This window comes from Equus przewalskii, chromosome X, assembly GCF_037783145.1.
Source record: "Equus przewalskii isolate Varuska chromosome X, EquPr2, whole genome shotgun sequence".
NCBI lineage: Eukaryota > Metazoa > Chordata > Mammalia > Perissodactyla > Equidae > Equus > Equus przewalskii.
The window spans coordinates 62,953,970-62,981,750 of record NC_091863.1 but is presented as its reverse complement, the minus strand read 5'-3'; the positions used below and the strand labels follow the sequence as shown (position 1 = coordinate 62,981,750).

Sequence of the window (27,781 nt, the reverse complement as noted above, 5' to 3'; positions counted from 1 at the left end):
GTTTATCTTTTCAAGAACCAGCTCTTAGTTTCATTGATCTTTTCTATTGTCTTTTTAGTCTCTATTTTGTTTATTTCTGCTCTGATCTTTATTATTTTTTTTTCTTTTACTGACTTCGGGCTTCATTTGTTCTTCTCTAGCTCCTTTAGGTAGAAAGTTTGTTTATTTGAGATTATTCTTGTTTCTTGATGTAGATCTGTATTGCTCTGAACTTGCTTCTTAGGACTGCTTTTGCTACATCCCAAAGATTTTGGTATGTTGTATTTCCTGTTTTCATTTGTTTCTATGTATTTTCTGATTTCTTCTTTGATTTCTTCAATGACTCATTGGTTGTCCTGTAGCACGTTTAATTTTCATGTTTTGTGATTTTTCTAGTTTTCTTCTTGTTATTGATTTCTAGTTACATACCCTTGTGGTTGGAGAAGATACTTGCTATTATTTCAGTCTTCCTGAACTTACTGAGACTTGTTTTGTGCCTAACGTGTGATCTATCTTGGAGAATATTCCAAGTGCACCTGAGAAAAATGGAAATTCTGTTGCTTTCAGATGGAATGTTCTGTATATATCTGTTAAGTTTTTCTGGTCTAGGGTCTCATTTAATGCTGATATTTCCCTTTTAATTCTTCATTTCGATGATCTATCCATTGATGTAAGTGGGGTGTTAAAGTCCCCTACTATTGAATTGCTATCAAATTCTCTCTTTAGGTTCATTAATATTTGTTTTATGTATCTAATTGCTCCTGTGTTGGGAACATGTATATTTATAAATGTTATGCTTTCCTACTGGATTGATCCCTTTCTCATTAAGTAATTCCCATCTTTGCCTATTATTATAGTCTTTGTTCTAAAGTCTATTTCATCTGTTTTGAGTATAGCTACAGCAGTTTTCTTTTTAGTTCCATCTGCATGGAATATCTTTCTTAATCCCTTATTTTTCTGTCTTTGTGTGTCCTTACTTCTGAAGTGAGTCTTTCATAGGCAGCATACAGATGGGTCTTGTTTTTTTATCCATTCAGCCACTCTTTGTCTTTTGATTTGAGTTTAGTCGATTTACATTTAAAGTAAGTGTTGATAGTATGTACTTATTGCCATTTTGTTAATTGTTGTCTAGCTGTTTTTGTAGTTCCTCTCTGTTCCCTTCTTCTCTTTCTCTCTTCCTCTATAGTATAATGGCTTTCTTTAGTGTTATGTTTAGATTACTTTCTCACTTTCTTTCATGCATTTACTATGAGTTTTTCCTTTACGGTTACTGTGCAATTCCTCTATAAGTTCCTGTGTATATAATAGTCCTTTTTTAGTTGAGAGCAACTTAAATTAGAACATATTTCAAAACTTTACGTTTTTTTCTCCCCCTTACTTCCCACATTTTTTATCTTTTTATTTTATACATCCTTTAACTAATTATTGTAGTTCTAGTTAATTTTATTCTTTTTATCTTTCAACCTTCATACTTGCTTTATTGGAACATTTTCCTTTGTCTCATTTTGCCTGACTCTCTGTGTTTGTTTCCATGTAACAGGCATGTCAACTACTTCTCCCAGTCTTGAAAGAGTGGTCTGTGTAAGAGATATCACTTGGGGTCCAGAAGCACAATTCCCTCTGACTACCAAAGCTAAGAGCTCAAAGGTCATCCCCTGGGTGGGCTCCAATTGCCCATGGGCTCTGACAGTGTCTTGCAGATGGCATGTGGGAGCAGAGCTACTTGTTCATCATGTCTGTCAGGGCCTAAAGAGCAACATGTGTGGGCAGGGCTGCTTACCCTCCACATCTGTCAGTGCCACATGCAAGTGTCATGGGACCAAGAGGCTAGGCTGCTTGCCCTCCTCATCTGTTGGTGCCATGAATGAACTTATGTTTTTTGAATGCTCTTTAGTTTGTTTGCAACCCAATCTAAGTACAGTAATTGTGGATGAAATAATGTGATGTCTTGGATTTGATTTAAAATACTTCCCCCACAAAAAAAGGGGGAGAGGAATAATTGAAACAATAGACGAAAACAGTGTTAAAAGGCTGATAATTTTTAAATCTGGGTGCTGGTTCCATGTGGAATTATAATGCTATGTAATATACCATTCTATTTATTCTGGTGCATGTTCAAATATTCCAAATTAAGAGTTTAAAAAAATTAAATTTACTCTATTCCAAATAGGAAGATGATTCTACCTAACCTCCAATGCTAGTTAATGGAAATGGAATATGTTTCTGAATTTTGTATGGAAAAATTTGCATGGAAATCTTTGAATCTCTTGTTCACTTCCATCTTGGATCAGTGTAGTTTAAGGATCAAGATTATAGGTTTTGCAATAAAAAAAATACTTGATTCTTAATTTTAGTTCTACAACTTCTAACCTCCCTGAGCATCAGTTTCCTCATTTATAAAATGGGATTAGTAATATCTAACTTATAGGCTCATGCTAAGAAGAAATTAGATTTGTTTTTATGCTTAGCACCTAGCAGATTTTCAAATTTTGATTCCTTGCTTTTTTCACTTCACTTGCATCAAGTGTCACCCATTGATAAGGTGGCTTGGTTAAATATATTTTGTGGCTGGAGAATATATGCAGAGAAAACCATCTTAGACCAAAATCTAGCACAAAATATTGATGTCATTAATACTAAGTAAGCTTTTGTTAAGTATATATCTTGGCAATATATATCAAGAATCCTGGGGATATGTTTCAAAACTCACCTGTAGTTGCATCAAAGGAAGGATGTGGAAAAGGTCCAACAGCAATTGGCATGGGAAAGAGATACCCAGGAATACAGCGCTTTGGATGAGGCTGATTCACTGCAAAAGAACAAGTATAATTTATTTTGAATTTGAAGACCTTGGAAACTAAACTCTGACCGTTTATGCAACAGATAGGTCAATAAAATATTATAATCAAAGACTGAATAAATAACGAGATGAAAATATCTCATCTTGTGAATAAGGCTGTTGGGGCACAGAGAAGGGGAAATGACTCACCCAAGGTCTGGCACAGAAAAATGGGGACGAGAATCTTTGTGTGCTAGCTGTAATTCAACATCATTTTCCAAAAGCCCTATCTCCTCTTATATTTTTTGCACATTCAACTTACTCAGCATCTACTTTGTAATAAAAAGAACTGACAGGTGCTGTGGAGATTAAGTCTTCAGCTTCAAAGAGATTGCAACCAAGTGGCAGAAATAAATATACATCCAAGAAACCTTTATTAATTGTAGTCTGTTTCAATGGATATAAAACGTACTAAGGATATTGCTCTAGGTGACTAAGGGGAGTAATAAATTAATTCTAACTGGGAAGTACCAAGGAGTTATTCTAACAGTTATAGAATTTGACTTTGGCCTTGAAGGATGAGTGTTATTTTAACAAGTGAAAGTGGTTTGAAGGTCATACTAGATAGAGAATAGGGCACAGGAAGAGGCAGTGACATAGGAAAGTACAAAGCATATTTGGGGCAAGGACCCAGATTTCAGCAATGGAAGAGAAGTAAAAAGATTTCCACTTTCTAAAAGATCTTAGAGATTTATAGGGACAAAACATAGCTACATATTTGGCACTACAGCACAGTGTTACTGGTTACATTTTATTTTCCAACTAAGAAACAACATAAGTTACCACCTTACAAATTATACTACGCAACAATATGACATAGGACAAAACATCTGGAAGTAAATTAACTGTTTACATGTCAGGAGCCTATAGTCATGGTAGCCAACATACTGGAAGACAGAATCAAGGTGCAAAAAGATCTCAACAGTGGGTTGAACTTAGCATAATTGAATTTAACATGGATAAATGTAAAGTATTGTACTTAATCTCAAATTCCATTTGTAGCATACAGATGGAAACATATGGATAAGCAGAAAATAATGCAAAAGATAATATAGGCCAGTGGGATTTGCTATAAACTAAATATAAGTTATTGCGCATTAGGCTTTCCAAAAAGGAAATGCTACTTTAGGCTGTATGAATAGAAGTAGAGTATTCAAAGAAATAAGTAATATGCCACATCTGGAGTAATTCGTGAATAGTGAGTGCCTCATTTTAAGAGGGCTATGAGAAAATTGGAGCACACTCAATGAAGAGTTATTAAATTGGTGACAGAACAAGAAAATATATCCTGTTAGAAACAATCGAATGAAATTAGGATATTTAAGCATAAAAATGTGTGGTAGGGGTGAGGATGAGAAGGCACAAATGATAATGCTCATTAGTCACTTGAGGAGCTATCACAGATAGAGGTCCTCGGTTTGTTCTGTGTGGCTCCAGAGGACAGAATCAGAGCCCGTGGTCAGAAGTTTCAGAAAGACTAATTATTTTTCCAGTAAAAAAAAAAGAAATGTGTAACAATTACAGCTGTCAGATATTACAAGAGGGTGCCTGATGAAGGAATTTAAGCCTCCTTCAATGGAGGTTTTTAAGAATAGACTGATAGCTACTTGTCAACTTTTTTAGAGGGGATTCATACGTTAATCAGGTAGGGAATTGGACTAGATATCCTCTAATGTTTCCTTTATTAGTAATGTTCTCTGATTCTATAAGTCTATGCAAAAGCGTGTCATCACAATGGAAGTACTATTATATCAATATTAATACCAGTGTCTTGTCATGATTAATGATAGACCAAGAATGTTAAATGCATTAATGGAGTGACGCTTACTTTAAAATGTTTTCTATTTAGCAGTAACACTTCAAGATAAGTGCACATTTGTCTCCACTTAAATTACTAAAGAAGTCCCATTGAATTGATTATTACTGCTGTATGAATACCAAATTAATTTACTATAATAAATACTTTTACCAATAATGTCAAAGCATTAAGATTTGCCTATGCTCTAAAAATGCGGGTTATTAATGACAAGTAACTTTGATATTTATTCCTTCACATGTCTATTCCAACTCCATTTAACATACTTTATCTTCACCAGGTTTAATTCATTTAATTCAGTCTGACATGTCAAGGCTATCAATTTGGATTATGTATCTAAGTGCTATAAAGTGGTTCACAAACATTGATGAGGTATAGTCTACTACGAAGAATAAATATCTAAAGGAAAAAAATCAGTGGGAAAGAAACAGTTATATATACAAATATGTTTATAAGCATTAGCACATACGTGATGAGGAAACAGAACAATCAAAATGGCTGACAATAGATGAAAATCAAACAATGATAAAAACTATGAAGGTACGTTGGGTTGTTAGAAAATGACAGTGTTATGGACTATACCAATTTGACACCTGGATATGAAGTAGTGATAGGCAGAAAAATTGCACCTCAAATAGCAGAGGCTACCTACAACTAGATAAAACCCATACATGTGTATGGTGATGTGGATGGAAATTTTCTTTCTCACACAAAAATTCAATAAGCATTGTAAAATAATAGGAAAAATAGATAAGTTTTTTAAAAATTCAGTAACGTAAATTCTATAACCTGGACTACTAGCATTTTGGATTACCTTATTCAAATATAATTCACTTACTATATAACTCACCTATTAAGTGCTCAATTCAATGGTATTTCAAGTATGAACAAAGTTGTGAAACCATCACCATAATCTCATTTTTGAACATTTTCATCACCCTTAAATCAAATTCCTCACCTGTTAGCAGTCATTCTTCACCCACCCCACCTCAATGTAAAGCAATCACTAATCTGCTTTTTGTCCCTATAGATTTGCTTTTCAGGACATTTCATATAAATGGAAGCATACAATATGTGGTCTTTTGTAAACAGCATTTTTCATTTAGCATAATGTTTTCAAGTTTCAACCATGTTGTAGCTGCTTCAAAATTTCATTTTTTAATTGTCAGATAATATTCCATTGTACAGGTATATCATATTTTTTATCTGTTCATAAGTAGATGAACATTTGAATTGTTCTACATTTTGGATATTATGAATAATACTGCTTTGCATATTAATGTACAAGTTTTTGTATGAACACTTTTTCATTAAGCATATTCCTAGAGTAGAATTGCTGTGGCAATTGGTAACTCTATTTAACCTGTTGAGGAACTGTCATACTGTTTTCCAGAGCGGCTGCAACATTTTACCTTGCCACCAGTAGTGTCTAAAAGTTCCAATTTCTCCACATCTTCCCCAAACTTATCATCTGTCTTTTGTTTATAGCCATCTTTGTGGGTGTAAAGTGGTATCACGTTGTGGTTTTGATTTTCATTTTCCAGATTGCTAATGATGTTGTGCTTCTTTTATGTCCTTATTGGTCATTTGCATATCATCTTTGGAGAAATGTCTATTCAAATTTTTTTTTACAATTTGTTTTGCTGAGGAAGGCTGGCCCTGAGCTAACATCCATACCCATCTTCCTCTACTTTATACGTGGGACACCTACCACAGCATGGTATGACAAGCGGTGCCATGTCTGCAACCGGGATCCCAACCGGCAAATCCCTGGCCATCAAAGTGGAACATGTGCACTTAACCACAGTGCCACCGGGTCGGTCCCTACAATTTTTAATTGGGTTGTCTTTTCATTATTGAGTTTTAAGAGCTATTTATTTATTCTGGATAAAAATCCCTCAAGAGATACATGATTTGCAAATATTTTCTTTCATTATCATTATGTTAATTGTTCGTTTTCTTGATGGAATTATAAGCAGCACAAAAAATTTCACATTTTAATGAAGTTCAATTTATGTATTTTTTGACTCATATTTTTAATGTTATATCTAAGACACTATCACCTATTCCAAAAGTCCTGAAGATCGCTTTATTCTTTATTGTAAGAATGTTATGGATTTAGCTCTTATACTTAGGCCTATGATTCATTTTGAGTGAATTTTTGTGTATGATATGAGATAGGAGTTCAATCCATTTTTTTGTATGTGGATAACTCAGTGTCTCAGAACTATTTGTTGAAAGATTATTCTTTCCATTTTTGAATTCTGCTTGCACCCTTGTCTAAGGTCAATTAACCCTAAATGTAAGGGTCTGTTATTAGACTCTAATTCTTCCATTGATCTATATGTTTATCCTTGTGACAGTACCACACTGATTTGATGACTGTAGTTTTGCAGTAAATTTTAAAATGTGTGAGTTCTCTAACTTTGTTCTTTTTCAGTATTGTATTTGCTGTTCTGGGTATCTTGTATTTCCATAAGGATTTTAGAATCAGGGTAGCAATTTCTGAGGAAAAAAAAAGAGCTATAACTATGATAGAGATAACATTGAATTTGTAGATCGATTTAAGGAGTATTACGATCTTAATAATCTTGTTTCCAATCCAGGAACATGAGATGTCTTTCCATTTATTCAGATCTCTGTTAATTTCTTTCAACAATATTTTGTATATTTCAGTGTACAAGTGTTACACTTCTTTTGCTTAATTTATTCCTAAATATTTTATATTTATACTGTTGTAAATGGAATGGTTTTATAAACTTCATTTTGTAATGTTTATTGCCATTGAAATCCCATTGACTTTTGTATATAAATCTTCTGTCCTGAAACTTTGCCGAACATTTTTATTAGTTTTAAAAGATTTCTTAGTGGATTACTTAGGATTTTCTATATATAAGATCATATCATTTTCAAATAGAGATAATTTTACTTTTTAATTTCCAATTTTTTCTTTGAGGGAAATATTTTATTAATAATTCTCTCTTTACTTATTATGGATCTATTAAGATTCTCTATTTTATTCTTGAGTCACTTTCTGTAGTTTGTGTATTTTTGGGAATTTATTCACTTCATCTAGCTTATCTAATTTGTTAGCATACAGGTGTTCATAGTGTTTCCCTATAATTCTTTTTTTAAAAAAATTAAAATTTTTCTATTTAGATTCATAAATTACATCATTGTGAAATTTCAGTCGTAAATTATTTCTTGTCTATCATGACACAAGTGCTCCCCTTCACCCCCTATGCCCACCCCTTACCCCCCTTCCCCTGGTAACCACTGAACTGTTTTCTTTGTCCATGTGTTTGTTTATATTTCACATATGAGTGAAATCATCTGGTGTTTGTTTTTCTCAGTCTGACTTATTTCACTGAGCATAATACCCTCCAGCTCTATCCATGTTGTTGCAAATGGGATGATTTTGTCATTTTTATGGCTGAGTAGTATCCCATTGTATATATACATATATACCACATCTTCTTTATTCAATCATCACTTGATGGGCATTTGGGGTGTTTCCATGTCTTGGCTATTGTGAATAGTGCTGCAATGAACATAGGGGTACATATGTTACTTTGAATTGTTGATTTCAAGTTGTTTGGGTAGACACCCAGTTGTGGGATAGCTGGGTCATATGATATTTCTATGTTTATTACTCCTTTCCATAGTGGCTGCACCAGTTTGTGCTTCCACCAGCAGTGTATGAGTGTTCCCTTTTCTCCACATCCTCTCCAACATTTGTTGTTTTTTGTCTTGGTAGTTATAGTCATTCTGACCAGTGTAAGATGATATCTCATCGTAGTTTTGATTTTCATTTCCCAAATGATTAGAGATGTAGAGCATCTTTTCATGTGTCTGTTGGCCCACTGTATATATTCCTTGGACAAATGTCTGTTCATATCTTCTGCCCATTTTTTATCAGGTTTTTTGGGGTTTTGTTGTTGTTGTTGTTGAGTTGTGTGAGTTCTTTATATACCTTGGAGATCCCTTGTCTGATAAGTGATTTGCAAATATTTTCTCCCAGTTGGTGGGTTGTCTTTCCATTTTGCTGATGGTTTCCTTTGCTTTGCAGAAGATTTTTAGTCTGATGTAGTATCCTTTGTTAACTTTTTCTTTCGTTTTGCTTACCTAAGTAGACATGGTGTTAGAAAAGATGTGGCTAAGACCAATGTCAAATTGGGTACTGGCTATATTTTCTTTTAGAATTTTTATGGTTTCAGTTCTTACATACAAATCCTTAATCCATTTAGAGTTAATTTTTGTGTATGGTGCATGATAATGGTCTACTTTCATTCTTTTGCATGTAGCTGTCCAGTTTTCCCAACACCATTTATTGAAGAGACTTTCCTTTCTCCATTGTATGTTCTTTGCTCCTTCGTCAAAGATTAACTGTCCATAGATGTGTGGTTTTATTTCTGGGCTTTCAATTCTGATCCATTGATCTATCTGTCTGTTTTTATGCCAGTACTATGCTGTTTTGATTACTATAGCTTTGTAGTATGTTTTGAAGTCAGGGATTGTGATGCCACCAGTATGTTGTTTCTTCACAGGATTGCTTTGGCTATTCGGGGTCTTTTGTTGTTCCATATAAATTTTTGGATTCTTTGTTCAATTTCTGTGAAGAATTTCATTGGGATTTTGATTGGGATTGCATTGAATCTGTAGATTGCTTTAAGTAGTATGGTCATTTTCACTATGTTTATTCTTCCAACCCATGAACATGGAATAGCTTTCCATTTCTTTATGTCTTCAGTTTCTTTCAATAATGTCTTATAGTTTTAGGTGTACAGATCTTTCACCTCTTTGGTTAAATTTATTCCTAGGTATTTTATTTTTGTTGTGGCAACTGTAAATGGGATTTTAGTCTTGATTTCTTTTTCTGCTAGTTCATTTTAGTGTATAGGAATGCAACTGATTTTTTTTAATTGCTTTTGTACCCTGAAATTTTGCTGTAGTTGTTGCTTATTTCTAATAGTTTTCTGGTGGATTCTTTAGGGTTTTCTATATACAGAATCATATCATCTGCAAATAGTGAAAGTTTCATTTCTTCCTTTCCAAGTGGGATTCCTTTTATTTCTTTTTCTTGCCTAATTGCTCTGGCCAATACCTCCAGTACTATGTTGAATAGGAGTGGCAGGATTGGGCATGCTTGTCTTGTTCCTGTTCTGAGAAGGATGGCTTTCCATTTTTCATGTTGGCTTTGGGTTTGTTGTATATGGCTTTTATTATGTTGAGGCACTTTCCTTCAATACCCATGTTATTGAGAGTTTTTATCATAAATGGATGCTGGATCTTGTCAAATGCTTTCTATGCATCTATTGAGATTATCATGTGATTTTTATTCCTCATTTTATTAATGTGGTGTATCGCATTTATTGATTAGCAATGTTGAACCATCCCTGCATCCCTGGAATGAATCCCACTTGATTGTGGTATGATTCTTTTAATCTATTGCTGTATTTGGTTTGCCAATATTTTGCTGAGGGTTTTTCCATCAAAGATCATCAGTAATATTGGCCTATATTTTTCCTCCTTCGTGTTGTCCTTGTCTGGTTTTGGTATCAGGGTAATGTTGGCCTCATAGACTGTGTTAGGAAGGGTTTCATCTTTGATTTTTTGAAATAGTTTGAGAAGGACAGGTAATCAATTTTTGAATGTTTGGTAGAATTCTCCAGAGAAGTCATCTGGTCCCAGAATTTTGTTTTTTCAGAGGGTTTTTATGACTGTTTCAATCTCTGTACTTGTTATTTGTCTATTCAGATTCTCTATTTCTTCTTTATTCAGTTTTGGGAGGTGGTGTGAGTCTAGGAATTCATCCATTTCTTCTAGGTTTTTGTGAGCATATAATTTTTCATAATATTCTCTTATAATACTTTGTATTTCTGCAGTATCTGTTATACTTTCTCCTCTTTCATTTCTTATTTTATTTATTGGAGACTTCTCTCTTTTTATCTTGGTGAGTCTGGCTAAAGGTTTGTCAATTTTGTTTATCTTCTCAAAGAACCAGCTCTTAGTTTCATTAATCCTTTCTACTGTTTTTTTAGTTTCTGTTTCATTTATTTCTGCTTTGAGTTTTATTATTTCCATCCTTATACTGACTTTGGACTTTATCTGTTCTTCTTTTTCTAGTTCTGTTAGGTGCATTTTAAGATTACTTATTTGAGATTTTTCCTGCTTGTTGAGATGGGCATATATTGCTATGAATTTCCCTCTTGTGATGACTTTTGCTGCCTCTCATAAGAGTTGGTATGTTGTATTTTCATTTTTGTTTGTCTCCAGGTATTTTTTACTTCCTCTTTGATTTCTTCATTGACTCAATGGTTGTTCAATAGTTGTTTAGTCTCCACATATATCTGGCTTTCCCAGTTTTGTTCTTGTGGTTGACTTCTAGCTTCACAGTCTTGTGGTCAGAAAATATGGTTGGGATGATTTCAATCTTCTTGAATTTATTAAGGCTTACCTTGTTACCCAGCATACGGTCTATCTTTGAGAAGGTTCCATGGGCACTTGAGAAGAATGCATATTCTGATGTTTTTGGATGGAATGCTCTCTATATATCTATTAAGTCCATCTGGTCAAGTGTTTCAGTTAAATCTACTCTTTCCTTCTTGAATTTTTGTCTGGATGATCTGTCCATTGAGGTAAGTTGGGTGTTGAGGTCCCCTACTATTATTGTGTTGCTGTTAATTTCTCCCTTTAGGTCTGTTAATAATTGCTTTATGTACTTTGGTGCCCCTGTGGCAGGTGCATATATATTATTCAGTGTTATGTCCTCTTGGTGGAATGTCCCTTTTGTCATTAAATACTGCCCCTCTTTGTCTCTCATTGTCTTTTTTAACTTGAAGTCTGCTTTGTCTGATAAAAGTATGGCAACATCTGCTTTCTTTTCTTGGCCATTAGCTTGGAGTATCATCTTCCATCCCTTCACTCTAAGCCATTGTTTGTCTTTGGAGCTGAAGTGCGGTTCCTGGAGGCAGTATACTGTTGGGTCTTGTTTTTTAATCCATCCAGTTACTCTGTGTCTTTTGATTGGAGAATTCAATCCATTTACATTTAGAGAGATTATTGTTGTAGGAGGGCTTAATGCTGCCATTTTATCTCTTGTTCTCTGGTTGTCCTATGTTTCCACTCTTTCTCTATCTTTGTGTTTCAGACCGCCATTTCATTTTCTTGGTTTTCTGAGAGGGATTTCTCAGTTTTCTCCATTTTTGTGAATTCAAGCTCTGCTCTGATGTTTTGTTTAGTGGTTACTGTGAGGATCGTATGAAAGATACTGGAGATGAGATATTCCATTTTCTTATAAGCTCTTATCTCCCTTAACCTAAGTGGGTTCCTTTCCTTTCCTCTCCTCTTCTGAATAATTGCTGTTACACATTGTTCCATTTTTAACTTTGTGGATTTGTGGCTAAGTTGACGTGTTTACCTTTATTTGTGATGCTTTCTTTCCCTTTCTCTTTTATGTTGTAATTGAGTCTTTGCCTTCCTGTTCTGGGAGAGAGCTGCAGGTTTCTGATCTTGTCTGTCTGTTTATCTCCTTCCTCAGAACTTGGTAGACCTTTGCTTTTTTGTTGCCGGTGTGAAGGCATCTTTAATTATTTCTTGTAGGTGAGGTCTAATGGCAATGAACTCCCTCAGCTTTTATTTATCTGGGAAAGCTTTTATTTCTCCATCATATGTGAAGCAAAGTTTCACTGGATAGTGTATTCTTGGCTGAAAGTTTTCGTCTTTCAGTATTTTGAATATATCATTCCATCCTCTCCTAGCCTGTACAGTTTCTGCCAAGAAATCCACTGAAAGCCTGAGAGGATTTCCTACGTAGATTATTTTCTTCTGCCTTGCTGCTCCTAACATGTTCTCTTTATCACAAACTTTTGCCATTTTTACTATTATATGCCTTGAATAAAGTCTTTTAGCTTTGCTGAAGTTGGGCATTTGATTAGTTTCATTTATCTATAAATCTGAAATCATCCCCAGGTTTGGGAAGTTCTCAGCAATTATTTCTTTGAACAAGTTTTCCGCTACTTGCTCCATCCCTTCTCCCTCTGAAATATCTATTATCCTTATGTTGCTTTTCCTAATTAAGTCAGACATTTTTCAAAGAATTCCTTCATTTTTAAAAAAATCTTAGTTCTGTCTCCTCCTCCACCTGTAGAGTTTCTACATTTTTATCCTCAAGAAGACTAATTCTTTCCTCCATAAAATCAATTCTATTTCTTAATGATTCTAGATTACTTTTTATTTCATTAATTGTTTTTCATATCCAAAATTTCAGCTTGAGTTTTTTATAGTTTCAATCTCTTTGGTGAAGAGATTCATCTTATTGCTGAGCTCCTTGAGTTGTCTTTCTGTGTTTTCTTGTAAGTCGTTGAGTTTCCTTGTGATGGCTATTTTGAATTCTCTGTCATTTAGGTTTTATATTTCTGTGTCTTCAGCATTGGTTTCTGGGGATTGTCATTTTCCTTCTGGTCTGAGTTGTTGCTTCAGTTTCTCATGGTGTTTGATGAACTAATATTTTGTCAGGGCATTTGTGGTATTCTTAGGACACAGATTCCCCCTGTTACCACTAAGAGGAAGCAGGAGCAGAGATTCTTGCCCCACCCCATCTGCTGGGAGCTGTGGGGGTTTTATGTGTGGTTGCCCCAGCCTGGGGTGCATTCAGGCAGCACTTATGTGGACTGTCCTTGTTGGCCAGGGCTTCCTCACTGGTCTAGGGCCACTCTTTGCTGCCTCAGGGACACTCTGAGCTCCCCCTCCCCACCAGGAAAGTGAACCCAAGTGGGCTCAAAGCTGCTGTGCCTATTCCTGCAGGCTCCCAAGACCCTTCCCTTCTTGGGGGCTGGGCAGCACTGTGAGCACTCATGTGTGTGCCTGGAAAGTGTTTGCCCCAGCACGGAGAGCTGCTGAGGTCTCTGTTTACAGTTCAAAGCCCGTGGGGCCACTCTGCTTGGTGGGTGGGGCTTCCTTGCTGGGACTTGAGCTGTGGCTGCTCCCTGGTGGCACAGGGGCACAGTGGGCTCCTTCCCCACCAGGAAAGTGACCACAAACATGGGCTAAGATTTAACACTGCCTCCTCCTATGGTCACACAGGTGTGTGTTCCCACTTCCCGTGTGCTTGCACCAGGTTAGAAAGTGTTTTTGTGCACAGGGCTATGGGGGTAAAGCAGGTCATGCTCACCTGTCTCTGCAACTTCCTGGGGGGCCAGTCCATCCACCCTTGGATGTACAGCTGCATGTGTCTATCAGGCATCCTGTTGTGCTGTTTGGGCTTCCTCTGTTGGTCAGTGAACGCCCATTAAGTTGCAGTTCAAAAGAGGGAGAGATGAAGGGAACTCCTCACTCTGCCATGTGCTGACATCACTCACTCTCCCTATAATTCTTTTTATTTCTATACTGTCAGTAGTGATGTCCCCTTTTTCTTTCCTGAATTTAGCAATTTGAATCTTTATTTTTTTTTGGTCAGTCCTGCTAAAACTTCATCAATTTTGTTGACTTTTCAAAACACCAACTTTAATTTCATCAATTTTTGTATTATTTTTCTGTTTTCTATTTTGTTTGTTTCCATTTAAATTTCCTTATTTTATTTATTTATTTATTTTGCTTTGCTTGATTTGGTATTAGTTTCCTCTTATTCTTCCAGTTTCTTAAGGTGGGAAATTGTTTTGTTTATTTAAGATTTTCCCCTTTAAAAAAGAGGCATTTACAGCTATAAATTTACCTCCAGCACTGTTCTAGCCATATTCCATAAACTGTGGTATATAGTGTCTTCATTTTCATTTCTCTCAAAGTAATATCTAATTTTCCTTGTGATTTCTTCTTTAACCAATTGGTCATTAAGATGTGTGCTGTTTAATTTCCCTTATTTGTGAGTTTCCAAAATTAAATATCATTATTGATATTGTTGGGTTTATATCTGTCATTTTATGTTTAACTTTTTACATTTTTATGTCTTCTCTATCCTTCTATTTCTCCTTTATTAACTTATTTTGTATTAAGTGGATATTATTTGTGTAACATTTTTATCCTTCTAATAGTTTTCTTAACCTTAATTTTTAAGTTATTTTTTAGTGCTTGCTTGGGGGCATACAATTTACATCTTTACTTATCAGAATATACTTCACATTTATACTGACAATTTGAGTAATATATAGAAATTTTTTTCTATACATCTCTATTTTCTCTCTAAATTTTTTTATTGAGTTATTGATAGGTTACAATCTTGTGAAATTTCAGTTGTACATTAATGTTTGTCAGTCATGTTGTAGGTGCATCATTTCACCCTTTGTGCCCATCCCCCACCCCACCTTTCCCCTGGTATCCACTGAACTGTTCTTAGTCCATAATTTTAAATTCCTCATATGAGTGGAGTCATACACAGATTATCCTTCTCTCGCTGGCTTATTTCACTTAACATAATTCTCTCAGGGCCATCCATGTTGTTGCAAATGGAATGATTTTGTTCTGTTTTGCAGCTGAGTAGTATTCCATTGTATATATGTACCACATCTTCTTTATCCATTCGTCTGTTGCTGGACACTTAGGTTGCTTCCACGTCTTGGCTATTGTAAACAGTGCTGCAATAAACATTGGGGTGCATAGGACTTTTGGGATTGCTGACTTCAAGCTCTTTGGATAAATACTCAGTAGTGGGATGGCTGGATCGTATGGTAGTTCTATTTTTAATCTTTTGAGGAATCTCCATACTGTTTTCCATAGTGGCTGCACCAGTTTGCATTCCCACCAGCAGTGTATGAGGGTTCCTTTTTCTCCGAAACCTCTCCAACATTTGTTGCTATTAGTTTTAGATATTTTTGTCATTCTAACGGGTGTAAGGTGATATCTTAGTGTAGTTTTGATTTGCATTTCCCTGATGATCAGCGATGATGAGCATCTTTTCATGTGCCTATTGGCCATCAGTATATCTTCTTTGGAGAAATGTCTGTTCATGTCTCCAGCCCATTTTTTGATTGGGTTGTTTGATGTTTTGTGGTTGAGTTGCGAGAGTTCTTTATATATTATGGATATTAAGCCTTTGGCAGATATATGACTTGCAAATATTTTTTCCCAGTTAGTGGGTTGTTTTTTTGTTTCAATCCTGTTTTCATTTGCCTTGAAGAAGCTCTTTAATGTGATGAAGTCCCATTTGTTTATTCTTTCTATTGTTTCCCTTCTCTGAGAAGGCACGGTGTCCGAAAAGATCCTTTTAATACTGATGTCAAAGAGTGTACTGCCTACGTTTTATTCCAGAAGCCTTATGGTTTCAGGTCTCACCTTTAGGTCTTTGATCCATTTTGAGTTTATTTTGGTGAATGGTGAAAAAGAATGGTCAATTTTCATTCTTTTACATGTGGCTTTCCAGTTTTCCCAGCACCATTTGTTGAAAAGACTTTCTTTTCTCCATTGTATGCCCTCAGCTCCTTTGTCAAAGATGAGCTGTCCATAGATGTGTGGTTTTATTTCTGGGCTTTCAATTTTGTTCCATTGATCTGTGCACCTGTTTTTGTACCAGTACCATGCTGTTTTGATTACTGTAGCTTTGTAGTATGTTTTGAAGTCAGGGATTGTGATGCCTCCCGTTTTGTTCTTTTTTCTCAGGATTGCTTTAGAAATTCGGGGTCTTTTGTTGCCCCATATGAATTTTAGGATTCTTTGTTCTAATTCTGTAAAGAATGTCATTGGAATTCTGATTGGGATGGCGTTGAATCTGTAGATTGCTTTAGGTAGAACGGACATTTTAACTATGTTTATTCTTCCAATCCATGTACATGGAATGTCTTTCCATCTCCTTATGTCGTCATCCAATTCTCTCAGAAAGGCCTTGTAATTTTCATTATATAGGTCCTTCACTTCCTTGGTTAAATTTACCCCAAGGTATTTTATTCTTTTTGTTGTGATTGTGAATGGTATTGTATTCTTGAGTTCTTTTTCTGTTGGTTCATTACTGGAGTATAGAAATGCTACTGATTTATGCAAATTGATTTTATACCCTGCAACTTTGCTGTAGTTGTTGATTACTTCTAACAGTTTTCCAATGGATTCTTTGGGGTTTTCTATATATAAGATCATGTCGTCTGCAAATAGCGAGAGTTTCACTTCTTCCCTCCCTATTTGGATTCCTTTTATTCCTTTTTCTTGCCTGATTGCTCTGGCCAGGACCTCCAGTACTATGTTAAATAAGAGTGGTGATAGAGGGCATCCTTGTCTCATTCCTGTTTTCAGGGGGATGGTGTTCAGTTTTTGCCATTGAGTATGATGTTGGCTATGGGTTTGTCATATATGGCCTTTATTATGTTGAGGTAGTTTCCTTCTATGCCCATTTTGTTCAGAGTTTTTATCATAAAAGGCTGTTGGATCTTGTCAAATGCCTTCTCTGCATCTATTGAGATGATAATGTGGTTTTCATTCCTCAGTTTGTTGATGTGGTGTATCACGTTGATTGATTTGCGGATGTTGAACCATCCCTGTGTCCCTGGTATGAATCCCACCTGATCCTGATGTATGATTCTTTTTATGAATTGCTGAATTCTGGTTGCCAAAATTTTGTTTAGAATTTTTGCATCTATGTTCATCAGTGATATTGGCCAGTAGTTCTCTTTTTTCGTGATGTCCTTGTCAGGTTTTGGTATCAGCGTGATGTTGGCCTCATAGAATGTGTTAGGAAGTGTTCCATCTTCCCTAATTTTTTGGAATAGCTTGAAAACGATAGGTATTAAATCCTCTCTGAAAGTTTGGTAGAATTCCCCAGGAAAGCCATCTGGTCCTGGGGTTTTATTCTTTGGGATGTTTTTGATTGCTGTTTCAATCTCTTTCCTTGTGATTGGTCTGTTCAAATTGTCTGCCTCTTCTTGAGTGAGCTTTGGGAGATTGTAGGAGTCCAAGAATTTATCCATTTCCTCTAGGTTATCCATTCTGTTGGCATATAGTTTTTTGTAGTATTCTCTTATAATCTGTTGTATTTCTGCAGAGTCTGTTGTTATTTCTCCTTGCTCATTTCTGATTTTGTTTATTTGAGCTTTCTCCCTTTTTTTCTTTGTAAGTCTGGCTAGTGGTTTGTCAATTTTATTTATCTTCTCAAAAAACCAGCTCTTTGTCTCATTGATCCTTTCTACTGCCTTTTTCATTTCAATAGTATTTATTTCTGCTCTGATTTTTATTATTTCTCTCCTTCTGCTGACTTTAGGCTTCATTTGTTCTTTTTTCTCTAGTTCAGTTAGGTGTGCTTTAAGGTTGCTTATTTGGGATTTTTCTTGTTTGTTAAGATGTGCCTGTATTGCGATGAATTTTCCTCTTAATACAGCTTTTGCTGTATCCCATATGAGTTGGTATGGCATGCTATCATTTTCATTTGTTTCCAGGTATTTTTTTATTTCTTCTTTAATTTCTTCAATGATCCATTGCTTGTTCAGTAGTGTGTTGTTTAGTCTCCACATCTTTGTGCCTTTCTCAGCTTTTTTCTTGTAATTAATTTCTAGCCTTATAGCACTATGATCTGAGAAGATGCTTGTTATTATTTCAATTTTTTTAAATTTGTAGAGGCTTGCCTTGTTTCCCAACATATGGTCTATCCTAGAGAATGTTCCATGTGCACTTGAGAAGAATGTGTATTCAGCTCCTTCAGGGTGGAGTGATCTATATATGTCTATTAAGTCCAATTGTTTTAGTTTTTCATTCAGCTCCACTATTTCCTTGTTGATTTTCTGTCTGGATGATCTGTCCATTGATGTGAGTGGGGTGTTGAGGTCCCCTACTATTATTGTGTTGTTTTTAACGTCTTCCTTTAGGTCTGTTAATAGTTGCTTTATGAATCTTGGTGCTCCTGTGTTGGGTGCATAGATATTTATAAGCGTTATTTCTTCTTGATGAAGTGTCCCTTTGATCATTATATATTGTCCCTCTGTGTCTCTCTTTACCTGTCTTATTTTGAAATCCACTTGGTCTGATATGAGAATTGCAACACCTGCCTTTTTTTCCTTGCTATTTGCTTGAAGTATTGTCCTCCACCCCTTCACCCTGAGTCTGTGTTTGTCCTTGGGGCTGAGGTGTGTTTCCTGGAGGCAACAAATTGTTGGATCGTGTTCTTCAATCCATTTTGCCACTCTGTGTCTTTTTATTGAAGAGTTCAATCCGTTCACATTGAGAGTGATTATTGATGCATGTGGACTTAGTGCTGTTAATCTGTCGCTCATTATCTTGTTTTCCTGCGTTTCTTTTCCTGTTTGCTTTAGACTACCCATTTAATACTGCAATTTCTTATGCTGGGTTTCTTAGATTTTTCCTCATTTATGATTTGTGACTCTGTTCTGTACTTTATTTTAGTGTCTACCTTGAAGTTTGTATTTAGAATCTCGTGTATAATATAGTCTATTCTCCGGTGGTCTCTTACTTACTCGACCAATACTGATTTAGACCCTTTGCTCTTCCCCTCCTAAATAATTATTTTCATTTTTTTATTCCAACTCATCTTATTAATTGGTACTTAGAGTGCTAAGATTGTCCTTGTTTTGGTAGTTTCCTTACCTTTACCGTAATGCTATAATTGAATATTTGCTATCCTGTTCTGGTTCTATCCATCGGTCTCCCTAGTCTGTGGATTGTGTCCCCTTTCTCCCTTTTTTCTTTTTTCAGGTATGAGAGCCTTCTTGAGGATTTCTTGTAGTGGAGGGCTTTTAGTTACAAATTCCCTTAACGTTTGTTTTTCTGGAAAAGATTTAATTTCTCCCTCATATCTGAAGGAAATTCTTGCTGGATAGAGTATTCTTGGCTGAAGATTTTTATCCTTTAAAGCTTTGAATATGTCACTCCATTCTCTCCTAGCTTGTAGGGTTTCTGTAGAGAAATCCGCTGATAGTCTGATAGGGGCTCCTTTATAGGGTATTCTCTTTTTTTTCCTTACTTCCCTGAGTATTCTTTCCTTATCATTCCTTTTTGCCAACTTTACTACTATGTGCCTTGGGGTAGCTCTTTTTACATTGACAAATCTAGGAGATCTAAAACCCTCCTCTACACACATTTCTCCATCGATCCCTAGATTTGGGAAGTTCTCTTCAATAATTTCCTTAAGCACACTTTCTGCTCCATTTTCCTTTTCCATATTCTCGGGAATTCCTATGATCCTTATGTTCTTACTCCTCATTGAATCCATTATCTCTTGGAGATTTTCCTCATTTTTTTTAATTCTTAGTTCTCTTTCTTCCTCTGTCTGGCGCCATTCAGCCTGTCTATCTTCAATTATGCTAATTTTCTCCTCTATGTTGTCTACATGGGCATTCAGGTAATCCGTATTCTGTTTTATCTGGTCCATTGTGTTTTTCATCTCAAGTAATTCTGTTTGATTTTTCTTTATGATTTCAATCTCTTTTGTGAAGTAACTCCAGAACTCGGCTTGTTTCTCTATCTTTCTCTCTACCTCATTGAGTTTTTTGATTATAGCTGCTCTGAACTCATTATCACTTAGTTTACCTAATTCCAAGTCCTCTGGACTTAATTCTATGTTTTTATTGTTTTCCTTCTGGTCTGGGGCTTTTATAAATTGCTGGATGGTAGAGGAGTGGTTTTTTCACATGGTGGTAGAATTCAGTTGCAGTTACAGCCTGTCGCCACTAGATGGGGGGTCAAGAGCCGCGAATTATGAGCTCTCCGCCTTGGGGCAAGATGGCTGCGCCCACTGGCTTTGCCGTGGGGGGAGGGCTGTTACTCACACACGCTGGTCTGGGTTCAGATCAGTTCTGTTCTCTGGTCTCCCAAGGCCCTTGATTTATGGGGTCCCTGCAGATGGAAGCTTTCCCCCCATCAGCGGGTCTCCACTGAATCAGCAGCAGGAGTCCAGGATGATCCCCCGGTCGCACGGCCCCTCCCCCGCTCCTTCCCGACCCGCGCCGCAGCGATCACAGACTCTAGGGGAGGGAGCGATGTTCTCTCCTACCGTTCCAGCGCCTCCGAGAGTGTGAGCAAAGTTTATGATCTCCGCCTTCTTGGTATTGTAGGTCTCTAACGAGCTGGCATTATGTTTATTCTCTGAAATTCAGTTCTTCCAATCTTTTGTTGTATTTTGGAGGGGAGAGAATCCCAGGTCAGCTCACCCCGCCATTTTGCTCCGCCCCTTCTCCTCTCCCTAAATTTTTTGGCTATAACTCACATACAGTTCTTGCATCTAAGTATGTTAAAAACTATAAATTCATAGTTATAATTATTACCTCGTATAGTTTTATGTTTTTGAAAAGCTGATAGAAAAATAAAGAGCTGGTACATATGTATATTTATAAAATGTGTTGTATTAATCTTTTTTTAACATTTCTGGTTCTCTCTTCATTTTTTCCTTCAGGTTTGAGTTGCCATCTGGTGTCATTTCCTTACTCCAATACAACTATGTTTCTACCCTTCTTTGTGCTATTATTATCAAATATACTAAATTTCTATTATAGCCCCAACAGTAAGATTATACTATATTTTGTAATTACCTACATAGTTGCCTTTACTGAATGCACTTCGTTTTTTTGTGTGGATGTAAATTACTGTGTAAGGTCACTTCCTTTCAGCCTGAAAATCTTCCTCTAGTATTTATTGTAATGCAGGCCTAGTAGTAATGAATTCTCTCCATTTCATTAACCTGGGAATGTCATTTTGCCTTTATTTTTGAAAGATGATTTTGATGAATATAAAACTCTTTGTTGACAGTTGCTCTTTTCCTTTTTCTTTTTTTTTCTTAACTGTCAACATTTTGACATATCATTCAATTATATTCTGGCCTCCATTGTTTCTGAACAGAAGTTAGCTATTAATCTTATTTGGTGTTGCTTTGTACATGGTGAATTGATTTTCTCTTGCTTCTTCAAAGATTTCATCTTTCACTTTAAACATTTTGACTATGATGTGTCTGGGTGCAGATCTCTTTGTGTTTATCCTTCTTGGAATTTGTTGAACTGCCTGATATGTAAGTTAAAGTTTCTCGTCAAATTTTGGAAATTTTCTGCCTTTATTTCTTCAAATATTTTTTTAGTCCCTTTCTCTCTTTGTCTTCTGGCACTCCTATTACATATATGTTGCTGCGCTTCATAATGCCCACATTTCTCTGACACTTGGTTTCTTTTTCTTCATTCTTCCTTCTCTCTGTTCTTCATATTTTATCATCTCTATAGAACTTTCTTAAATTTTGATTTTTTTCTTCTGCTATGTCAAGTGTACTATTGAGCCCCTGTAGTAAATTTTTCAGTGTGATTATCCAACTTTCAACTCCAAAATCATGATTTATTAAAATAATTTCTTTTTATTGATGTTCACAATTTGATGAGACATTGTCATAATGCATCCCTTTAATCCTTTAATCATGATTTACTTAATGTATTTTTGTCCCACGTCCATCCAAGCACTAGTAGTTTGGAGATTCCTTCTCTGATAACTCCTAAGAGAGTGCAGGCTTGGGCATGTACACAGACTTCTAGGATTTCTAGGATGTATGTGATATTATTTTTAAGCCTAGATTCCTAAGAGTTGACCCTGGGTCAGAGTAGCTTATTGTCTAGTCAGCGTTTGATCATAGATTGTGTTTAAACCCCTTATGCCAGTCAGGCTTCAGTTCTGTGTTGATGTATGTATTGGGAAATGCTACCACATCTGCCCTACACATCTTGCTCTGATTCCTTATGAGTGGCTACAGCTTAGCACATGTGTACAGTTTTCCCAACCCCTGGAATTGACAGTACTCCCAAGAGTACTCTTTTTGGTTGTCTTTCTTAGGTCTACCTATTAATCTGCTGTCTGCTTTATTGTTTTGTTTGCACCACATTGCTAACAGCCTCTTCTTAATTTCTCTCCAGAAAGATCTCCATGTTTTTGATAACACTCTTGGACAAGGAGTTCTCCAATCTCTGTTCCAAATTAGTCAGTTCTTCAGGCAGAGTTGCAGGGCTATTTGATCTTATGGCCTGTATCTCTTGCCTAACTTTCCCCCTGGGCAGAACCCTGCACTTTTTCAGCAAAATTGGGGACAAGAGACCCAAATGATGCCTTCATGCTATGAATGCATGATGGGGGTCAGGTGGCAGCCTCTAGTCATTTCAGCTTGCTCTCTCCAATGTGGACTCTCTACCCAATGAGCAAATTTGCACAGAGACCATAAGGACTACTAGCATTTTTGGATATAAGTTTTCTGATATTTTCAAATATCTTCATTTTTATTGTAAGATTATTCAAATACAATGGATTTTTTAAAAATGTGGTAGGGTTTACACAGCATATTAATGGAAAGTATTTTAATTGAGTCATTATATAACCAGATTTGTGGTTTGCCACTGTTGTTTATTTATTCTTCTTCACAGTCTGGCCCAAATATACTTTCAGATCTGATATCCAACCACACCCCTCCATGAACTCTCAGTGACAGAGTGATCTACCCACTGTCTTAAAAGTGTGAAGCTTTTTTCCTATCTCTTTATCTTTATTCATACTCGTCAGTATACTCTACCTTTCTAAGTCTCTGCCCAAATATTTCCTACCATTCAGGACTTAATTTAACTTCTGTCTCCAACAATAAACCATCCCTGACAACCATAGTTCTTAAATCCCTCTCTTTCCTTTGACCTTTTAAATATTTAATGCCTATACTTATGGTATATAGCTTATACTGCCTTGTGACATCAACTACATCCTTGTCTTTTTTGTGGTATTTGTGGATGTGTTTATGTCTGACATCAATTAGTGAACAAACTCTTGAAGGAGATGGATTGCATCCAATGACGTCCTAGCTTAGCACAGTACTGTAAATATATGATGTTCTTGATAAATATTTCTTTGAGTAAATCTGAATGCTGATGAGTTCTGAAAGAGGACTCTACTTGTATCGACATTATAATTACTTTACTGATTGATAGAAACAAAAGCCTCTTAAGCACACTTGCAAATAAGATCCCTAAATTATTGGATTATTAAAAAACAAACAGCATTTGCTCTTTGATACACACATTCTAGTATTACAACAGTGACCAGGAGTACTTGAAGGAGTAGTGTGTTAGAGTTCTTAATCATATTCTTTATTTGTATTTAGATTCTTCTTATTAATTTAATATATTATTTTAAGAACCATTATGTGCTAAAATCAGCTAGTTAAATAGATATGATCCATGACCATGTTTTAACTTTTTAATTTTACTCAAACCTAAATTCATTGATTGCCATTAATTTGATTTGCAGCTTGATGGAGAGACAGACTATCCAGAAAAAGACAGGGCTGAATTTTTTTATTAACCTCATTAGTGCTACATATTAACATTGATAAACATGTTGGAAATAGCCATGTTTTAAAAATAAGCAAAGAGAGGTTAAGCAATTTGCCAATGGTCACACAATTAGAAAGTGATAAAGCAAGGATTAGAAGACCTGTCTCTAGTGCATAAAATTATTTCAGCAGGTAGGTGAAACCCTGGTCAGTTGTTAAAAAGAATGTAATTTTTAAAATAATTAAGCATAAATTAAATGAAGCCCCTATATTTTGAAGCTTTATGTTGCCACATTTTTAACTTTAATTACATCTTAGCAACTTACAATTATATAGAAAGGCATAAGTAACCAGCTAAGACAACTATCTAATCTTAGAAGAAAACATCGACGATTTTGTGTCTGACTCTATGGCAAGTAGGATCTTACTCAGATGGCTTCAAATTAACCAGTTGCCTTCTAGGCCGCCAACTAATGAAAACAGAAGGTGTTCCCCTCCAATCTTGGGCTTTTAATATTGAATATACATCTCGATATATATCCCCTTCAATTCCTGTATAAGATATTATTTTTGAAGCTGAGGCCATACGTTTAAAATATCACATGGTAATATCTCATACTCACTAAACCAGTATCTCCAGACTGAAGTTTGTGGATCATCTCCAAAGAACCAGCACCTCCAGAAGAAGCCTTCATGATGGTATATAAAGGACATTTCCTCATGGTCTCTCACATCTTCATCATTCTATAAAAACAAATATTCAACCTTTTGAAAATTTGGCTCCACAAATGAAATCTCATTTTGTATGGAATTCTATAACATACTATTTATCTGCAGGGTAGGAAGTGCATTATAGGAAGTGCCATCTGGCATTTGCTTTGTACATGTGCTTCTCAAATTTTAATTTGTATGAAAATAGACTAGAGATCTTGTTAAGATGTACATTCTGATTTATCTCATCTGAAAGAGGCCTAAAATTCCACATTTCCAAGAAGCTCCCAAGTGATGCCATTGCTGCTGTTAGTGTAATTTAATCTGAATAGGGAGGCTTTACATTGCTCAAAAAAAATAGTTTTGAAGTCTGGTGTAGGTAGATAAATGATCATTATACTATTCCCTCTATTATTGTGTTTTTAAATTTTTTTGTAATGAAAAGTTTTAAATGTCAAAAATTTAAAAATTAAGAATAAGGGTATTAGATGCACGTATCGGGCCTAGAATGGGCTCAATTCATGTCTTTGGTTGACTGACTGCCTAATTAACAGCAATTTAAATGGAGAGCATAGGTTTCACAAACTCCTTAATTATAGAAGGACTTGAGAAAGAGTCCGTTGATTCTGTGCAGTGCGATTGAGAGATTAGCGCTCTCATAAAAAAATATCAAACATTTGCCTCACTAAGATACACATAAATATACTCTAAAATTTTTGTTTTCCTTAAAGATTATATATTTTTCCTATGCATCCCCCTAAATAATAACTTAGAGAACCATTACACTATAACTTTGACTTAACAATCATAGCAGGCCCTCTTTCCATGGTCACAGCCAATGAGTTGAGATCCTGAAGTGGCACCATTTGTGTTGCTAATTTGCACTAATCTGACTGGGCAAAATGTCTCTAAGGAAAAAAGATGCATTGAAAAATATTGTAACCATGGTATCTCCAGTGTTAAAAATTTTCAAAGTGTTGTGACTAGGAATATGCCGAAGAGTACAAGGTACTCTTATTGACTAGTAGAAAGTCTAGGCTAAAAGATGTATTTTAATAAATCTAGTTTTATTACTTCCAAGTACATAGTTATTTAAACTAGACTTTAAAAGTGCATTGTTTACTAGCAGTCCTTAGGGAGCTCAACTTAACTAATAGGTATCTTTTCTAACGTAAATTTGTGTTTCTAAATGTTTGAGGAGGATTCAACAGTTTATTCTCTTAAGCCATCTAAATATAATTTCTGAATACTTGTGTAATCTTTTAATTTTAAATAGCTGTAAAGAAAATTATATTTAAAAACATGGAAAATGCAGTACGCTTCCAAGTGAACTATATTAGTGAAAACCAAAGGAATGTGACTATTTCATATGATTAATGTATTTGGTTAATGTAAAGATAGCTTTCAATACTTCTCTCAATCTCTAGACTATATATTGGGTATGTTCTCTAACCTTCAGTTTCCATATAATTATTCTTGCCATATAGTATAGAAGAGCATGGTTAAGATCCAAATGTTAAAACTGTGGATTATTAGACTTAGACTTATTGACTCAAACTCTCTGAGCAGTGAAGGCCAGGAAATCACATTAAAAAGAAATCTCCCCAGGTAATTCTAGCACACAGTAGTTTGAGAATTCTTAAGTTCAACAGTGGCTGACTAGGAAAGAAGCTACAGGTGTAATTTTTCAATTGTTCCATTTGCTAGCAGCAATGATTAGGTGTGTATTATGAGAAGAATGTGGGTGGGAATTGACAACCAACATAAGATAAGAGATTAGCTGTGGATCTTTTTCTTTTTCTCTCTCTGTTCCTCTATTATTATTGCTCAACAAGACTATGTTATATGCTGCTGACAAGCAAAAGCTAATATGTACAGGGGCTGGACTGGTGGCATAGTGGTTAAGCTCTAGTGCTCCACTTCAGGGGCCCAAGACTTGCAGGTTGAGAATTAACACCACTCATTAAGCCATGCTGTGGTGGCATCCCACATAAAATAGAAGGAGATCAGCACAGATGTTAGCTCAGCGACAATCTTCTTCAAGCGAACAGAGGAAGATTGGCGACAGATCTTAGCTCAGGGCCAGTCTTCCTCACACAAAAGAAAAGCTAATATGTACATTATGTTTTCATATTATTCTCTGCTTTCTCCACGTAAGTGTAATACTAGATTCTTATACTATGAAATTCTTTATTAGAAAACAGAAATAAATGCATTAAATAAACACTATTTGAGATCTTCTGATTCATTATTTTTATCAATTTTTTATTTCCAGCAAGTGCCATTCTAAATAGTATTCTTAATGTAGAAACAGTATAGAGATAGTCCAGAATAATAATTACTACCATCATCAATAAGGTTTCTTTTTACACTTCCATAATTAAAACATTTGCTAGCTTAAATAATATTTTTATGCCTTGCTGACAATTATCATTATGGAAAAAGTTTTCTATGAGTGTAAGTGATTGTTAGGAAGTACATGTCTATGAAATTTACAAATACAAACTCATTTTCTCTGCTACTGCTAAGCACCATATACTCTTGGTGACTTGGAGACATCTTTATTCAAACATATTAATTATTATAGTGACAACAGAAATGTTAAATAATTAATTGACTTGTTAATTATTTCCTATTTATAAGACATCAGCTCCAGATATGATATTTGCTTCTTACATACATACAGGAAATATGAAATATATCCTGAAGTAATAAAATTATCAGCAAACTTGAGTAAGTCACTTCTCCTTTTTGAACATTAATTTCCTTGTCTGTATAATTCATTCAGTAAATGTGAACTGAGAGTCAAATGTGTGTTAGTCAATGTACTGGTTGCTTTAGATTCTATTTTTGTAAGCAATGCCATCAACTTAGTGTAATGAAAATAGCACTGGTTGCAGAATGAGGTGACTGGTGCTTATTACAGCTTTGACCAGATGATTTGTAAGGTCACTTCCAGTTCTAACATTCTAGGATTCTTTTTGTTGTCTGAAAGTGCTGTTCATAGACATCTAGTACTATTCCCTGGGGAGAACTGACAGTTCCTATCTAAGACTTCTAACTAATCACGGATGCACATGGAGTACATGGCAGCCTAAGTAATATGGTATCACAGATGCCAAAAGATATCCCCTTAGAAAATCTCCCTGCTGCCAAGATTAAGTTTCCCTGAATCTACTATTAGAAATGCATTCATTTCATCTCTTTAGAATACAAATACTCCTGGGAGTGG

At 35.5% G+C, this 27,781-nt stretch overlaps 1 protein-coding gene across 5 annotated transcripts in view; it reads right to left on the bottom strand.

Moving 5' to 3' along the window:
• LOC103563740 (transmembrane protein 182-like) overlaps window positions 1-27,781 on the bottom strand; it is a 143,937-nt gene that overhangs the window by 101,116 nt on the left and 15,040 nt on the right. For all 5 annotated transcript variants that reach the window (XM_070604791.1, XM_070604792.1, XM_070604789.1 and 2 more), the window contains 2 exons: window positions 24,462-24,582; window positions 2,690-2,788 (listed from right to left, as the gene is read on the bottom strand). In XM_070604791.1, the coding sequence (XP_070460892.1) occupies window positions 2,690-2,788; window positions 24,462-24,552 (190 nt within the window). In that variant the 5' untranslated portion in view covers window positions 24,553-24,582. The remainder of the gene's footprint in view (window positions 1-2,689; window positions 2,789-24,461; window positions 24,583-27,781) is intronic.